Raw genomic sequence first — 6,000 nt, 5'->3', positions numbered from 1 at the left:
CCTACACATAGGCACTGCTGCCAGCAGAGGGTGCTGTTCACTCACTGAGCTTGCTGTCACTTTGGCGCAGCTGAGCTGCAGCTGTTGGGCATGTGCCCTGGGTCTGTGTGAGAGTTTGGGCATGTCCATTTGGTTCCCATCCCTAGTGCCCACCCCTTAGACCCTGGCCAGGTTATTGTGTCACTAGGGACTCTGCTTAGTAACAGGAAACTGGGGAAAGTTTAATTGTTTTCTCCTCTCTTTTTCCCATGCAGCTGAACAAAAGGTTCATCCTCAGTTTTCTCCATGCCCATGGGAAGCTGTTTACCCGGATTGGGTAAGTGTGCAGGATGTTTATTTTATTTTCCTACATTACAAGTCATTTTGGAATTTAATATTGTTAGCAACTAGACTGTGTTTGTAACTGAGGGCACAGGGTGTGAATTCTTAGAGGCCTCCACCTTCTCTTCCCTTCAGTCACTCTCCTGTGCTCATGAAGTTTGGGAAATATGACTCTCCATCCCTCTGTCTCTTCTTTCTCTGTATTTACTAAAGCCCCCTTTTAAACACAGTTGTATCTCAGCCCCCGCCCCCCCACCGCCCCACACACACTCCTAATCCCTCTGGGTTTCTTTCCTCTGCCTTCCAGCTCAGCCCCTAGTAAGCTCCTCAAGGAAGTCATGCTCATTTCTTGGGTGCAGCTGGCAGGGGTCCTCCTTGTGGAGAATACTGCCCACTCATTTTCCCTTAAAGAGAAGAATAACATATTCTTTCCTCCAGCATTTTCTCTTCATCATGAGCCATACCCCTTCCTTTGAGGCTGAGGTTCTTGCACTATATTGCTGATCTTAGTAAATGCTAAGACTTTTCTGTGGTTTCACCATGTACCATGGATTTACATATCAATCTCAGGGAAGGTGGTATGAGCAAAACCCTCTTACTTCACTCATTAAATCCGTGGAAAGAAATCAAGCTTTGAGTGTTTGTTTGTTGGATCAGAGTTTTTCCTCAGTGTGTAAAACTAGTGATCCTAAAGCCTGACTAATGCCTGCACACCAGAGCAGATGTGTGCTGAGTGCCTCTTCAGTTTAGGGGAGGAGTAGGTGGCAGTGCTCTCAAGACAGGTGGTCTTCTACTGCATTTTAATATTTTCTGAGTTGGAGTTTTATTGTGAGCTACCCTTTGAGGTGATATGTTTTGGACTGTAGATCCCCTGGTTATTGTCAGTGTTCCTCTTTCACTTTCTGTCATAACCTCGTAAGTTTATCTGTAATGCTGTAGAAGATTTCCTTAGTGGGAGAGGCTGAAAAGCTTTATCCAACTTGAAGAAACTGTTCCATGGAAGGCAAACTAGAAAGTGTGCTTATTACATATTCATTTGTCATCAGTGTGGGCAAGAGTGACAATGATGGCCATTGCAAGGGTAGTCTTGATTTTTAAATGGCTTGGGAGACTTGGGGTAGTGCCCATAGATGCATCTCTATTAGTAGAAATAAGTGTAAAGTAATTTACTTAGGAAAAGTAAACTAGGTGCATCAGTAACTCCCCTTTCACTACCTCCCTCACCCCCATGTAAGCTCTGCTGTAGCAGGATTTTTTGCCTAACAGTGTTGTATCCCTAGTGCCTGGTGTGTAGTAGGTGCTCAGTAAATATTTGTATGAGTGAGTGAATTATTGCAGAAATGGATAGACTCTAAAAGACTGGAGAGGAGGATATAATATTTTAGTAGGTTATATATAGTAGGCCCAGGCCAATCATTAGTAATGTAAAGCTGCAGTTTACAAGACAGGCAAGATGATAACAGTATCACTTTATAAAATAACACATCATAGCAGGAAATATTGTTGTGTTGCACTTGAAATAGCTGCTGTCATTCTTTTATCTCTTTATCATCTTTTTTAGTTCTCATTTTAAAAATCTTTTTTCCCTTACTACCTTTCCACTCAGTTTTTCTCTCCTTTTTTCCTCTTCCTGTGTTTGTTCTTTAAATTTTCATGTACCATGTTGCTCTAAGTCAGGATTTCTCAACCTCTGTACTATTGATATTTTGAGCCTTGTAATTCTTTGTTGTAGGGAGCTGTCCTATGCATTGTAGGATGTTTAACAGCATCCCAGGCTTATATCCACCACATACATGTCAGTAGCATTCCTTCTTCTCCCCCGAGCCATGACAATTAAAAATGTCTCTAAACATTGTCAAGTATTCCCTGGACGGTAAAATTGTTCCTGGTTAAGAACCACTGCTCTTGGTATTTGTTAGGTCTGTTGGAGACTTTGGGGACTAAAGAAGCTCTAAATCTTGGTCCAGAATGTAGAAATATTTAGGATATATTTTTATCAAGTTAAGTATTAGTTAGAACCTTGTTTTTTCCCCCTTTTAAAATTCTCATATTTTGATACATATATTTTGGAGGAGGTTTGGGAAAGAACTAACAATACTGATTAAAAAGCTAGAAAATGATTTCTAGGAGGAAAAATTAATCTTAAAAAAATTAAGGTAAAAGGTTCCCCCTGTGTTTAAATATAAAAGAGTCATAACCAGATCGTTTTGATTTCTGTGGGACGACAGCAAGAGATAATAGGCTTATGTTGCAGCTGGAGAAATTTGGGTTAGGTATAAGAAAATTTCACAGAGGGAAGATGTTCAGGAATTTTCTTCTCTGGAAGCCTTTAAAAAAGTATAGATTATCTCATTTGTCAGAGGTGGTTTGCTGTGGTCCAGATTATTTTTCAATATCTCTCTTATTTCTGCATATAACATGTTCTGTTGGCAAAAAGATGAGGCCAGTCTAGTTTCACCTTCATAAAAAATGAGTTATAGTGGTGTTCACATGAGGAAAACGTATGTAAATTCTAGGCAGTCCAGCCCCTCGATGAGTATTCATTCCTCTTAGCTCTCCTGGAGGTAAAAGAGAATTGAGCCCCATATTTATTTGAGAAGGCAGAAACAGCAGTAACTTTTCTATTGGAAAAAAAAAAAGTTTAGAAGTCTGCAAGACTAGAAAAGCCACACACAACAACATGGACTGTTGCCTAATTACCAAGAAGATGTGAAATGTGGGCGGTGTTGAAAACAATTTAAGAGTGAGGAGATTGTAATGGGGAGCAGCTGAAGCCACATCCACTGTCCCGCATGCCTTTTGAGAAAAGCCCCGACGTTGCTCTTCCAGTGTTTGTATTTGTGTCCAGTGTTCCAAACTGCATCAGTATATTCTTGAATGCCTACTGTGTGCAACAGTCTCCTTACTCTCAGCATCCAATGAAGAGTAGGCTCAGAGAGTGTTAGATGGGAATCTCATACCAAAAAGAATTTTTAACTACTAAGTAGTTATAAGACACCGAGAGTGCACAAGTCAAAGCCTTTGTGGGCTTCAGTTTTCTTATCAGTAGTTTAGATAATATCCAAGGCCCACTCCAGTCCTTATGTTCTGTAGCACTATAATTTTTTCCCTCTCATTTCTACTCTTGTCACACAGCTTAGTTGTTTTTGTTTTTTGCCACTGGGTGCTTTTGTCTTGTTCAGTTTTTAAAAATTACGAAGTTGAGAAGAGTTAGAAAGCTTGATTCTTTTTTGAAGAGAATGTTGTCTAGTTCAACTGTATTTCTCAGCACCTGAAAGGTTGGGTCCTACTCCGTTAGTCACTGTCTGAGTCACTTCCGGGTTTAGGTCCTAGTGTTGTATGAAAGATTGGTTTCTTGAAACTGCCATTCAAATGAGACAAGGTGTCTCTAGAGATCACTTTAGAAAGCAGTCACTTAAGTCGGTGAAATCCATATCCTGAGAATGATTCTATCTTCTACAGTTTTAAAGGATAGGGACAGACTCTTCTCAGGCTCAGGAAGAGGAATCAGTCAGGGGTACCAAATGGCTCCTGACAGACACTTGCTTTCCTGGTGAGAGGAGGGCAGATCAGACCTGCACTTGGACTCCAGTAAGAGAGATTGGGAAGCCAGCAGCCTGTAGAATTTCGATTTTTGATAAGTAGGATAATTGTGCTTCTCATTATTGCCCTGGTTAAAGTTACTAGTTTAGTTTTTACTTGCTCGCCTAGCGATGCTATTTGCACAGCTTCAAGGTCTCTTGGAATTCAAAGACATATATTTATTTTGGACTTTGAATTGTTAAAAATATAATGTTTGTATCTTGATTTATTTTTAAAATTATAAGTGTTCTATATAAAAGCCAGAAGTATTCATTATAAGGGAAATCTTTTTGTATAGTGTTTATTGTAAATATTTAGAAAACTCAGCAAAAATAAAAAATTATTCTCACTATTTAGAGGTAACTACTGTTGATGCTTGATGTGTATTTTTATCTTTTTTTCTATGCATTACACACATTTATTTTTTACAAATCTATACATAAAGGGATCACATTAATCTACTTTAAAACCATTTTCATTTGACGTATGTTAAACTTTACCCACATGATTTAAAAAATCTAATGCAACTTTTAAAAAATATAATTCAATTGTATGGATGTGCCATCTTAATTACCTGTTATTGGCATTTTATAGGCTGCTTCCAATTTCTTGCTGTTATAAATTACTATTTTTTAATGTTTTCTTTCCTCTGTTGCTACTGCTGCTTCTTGGCTGAAACTTTTATAATTATTACATAAATAATATACAAATCTTCTTATAAAAATGTAGTATTACTGCTAAGGCTAAAATATCTTTCAACTCTTCCCCAACCCCTGTGCCCTCCAAAGAGATAACCCTAGACATCAGGTTATGTATTCTTCCAAACCTTTTAACTTGTATGTATCCATAAAAACCACAATTTTATTTAGTGGATTTTTTCCTCAATATAAATTGTATATTGTCATTATCTCAATTTAGTATAATTTTTGTTCTATAATATGAGGTGGGGCAAAGAGAAAGACATAAAACTACTTAGAGGTAATTTGAGGCCAAAATCAGACAGCATTTTAGTTAAAAAATTGGGAACCAGAAACCCTGTTATTGAGCTCTGAAGAAGAGTTTTTTATCTGTGTGTCCTTCAGTTATTGCCTGACAAAGCTGATTTTGTCCGAATAGATCCACCTTCTCTCATATTTTAGAATTGAAGTTACTAACTTATTTCCTTATGCATTTGATTTTTTTCCTTTTAATCATGTTGAACTAGTTGAAAGGCAAAGGGAGGATTTAAAAAAAAAAAAACTTAAAAAAAAGATGTGGACATTTGGCCTTGCTTGAGACCTCAGTCTGACTTAGGGAGTGTTAATGGATCTCTTTCAGTTCCCATCCCAGGGAAGAGGCTTCCTCAGACACAGCTTCGGAGTAAGACTGTCCCACGTGACACTCTGTCATGTCATTCTATGCTGGCTTTCTACTGCCTTTCAACACGGAGACACATGGCTCTGAAACTTGCCCAGTGTGGCTGCTTTTCAAGCAGAGTGAACTCTGCTGTTCTCGTAATGAGAAGTGCTAGTCCCCCTCCCCACCTCCAACCAGAGAGAGTGCTGCACAGTGTCAGGATTTAAAATGAAACCTTTGTTATAGCCCATGGGGAAAATGGATCCAATCCAGCCCCAAACATATCACTCTGTTGTTCCAAACTTACCAAGAGTTTTAATAGTTCTGAAACATTTTAGAGAGGAAAAAAAGAAAAAAGAGGGTTTTTTTTTGTTTTTCTTTCTTTCTTTCTTTCTTTGTGTGTGTGGTGTGTGTGTTGTTGTAGTTTTTGTGGGGGGGCATCACTTGAAATGGCATAAGAGGGGAAAGCAAATGCATGACATGTTTTGTGCCAATGAAAATGAGGACAGCTCAGCAGAGAAAGGAACTGGCATATAAACTATAATTGACCCATAGCTGTGGCATGACTTCTGGGTACCAGAAGGTTAGTAATAGTATTTGCCATCCAAGGGCAAGGAAGATTGCTAAAATGCCAGAAAGGGCTGGAATTTTCCAACCTGGGGAGGGTACTACTTAGTGGGGAAAGGATCATGGTTTGGGTGAAACTAGAAGCACCTTTCTCTAGCACTTGAGAAGGATTCCCTTTCCTGTGGCTTTCCGTAA

General features: G+C 38.8%; 1 protein-coding gene across 5 annotated transcripts in view; it reads left to right on the top strand.

Moving 5' to 3' along the window:
* SMG6 (SMG6, nonsense mediated mRNA decay factor) overlaps nt 1–6,000 on the top strand; it is a 192,321-nt gene that overhangs the window by 39,989 nt on the left and 146,332 nt on the right. For all 5 annotated transcript variants that reach the window (XM_006925078.3, XM_025041750.1, XM_025041751.1 and 2 more), the window contains one exon: nt 255–316. In XM_006925078.3, coding sequence (XP_006925140.1) covers nt 255–316 — 62 coding nt within the window. The remainder of the gene's footprint in view (nt 1–254; nt 317–6,000) is intronic.

Source organism: Pteropus alecto, unplaced genomic scaffold (genome assembly GCF_000325575.1).
Source record: "Pteropus alecto unplaced genomic scaffold, ASM32557v1 scaffold98, whole genome shotgun sequence".
Taxonomy (NCBI): Eukaryota; Metazoa; Chordata; class Mammalia; order Chiroptera; family Pteropodidae; genus Pteropus; species Pteropus alecto.
Note: the sequence above shows the minus strand (reverse complement) of the source record. Positions and strands in the feature narration are given on the sequence as shown.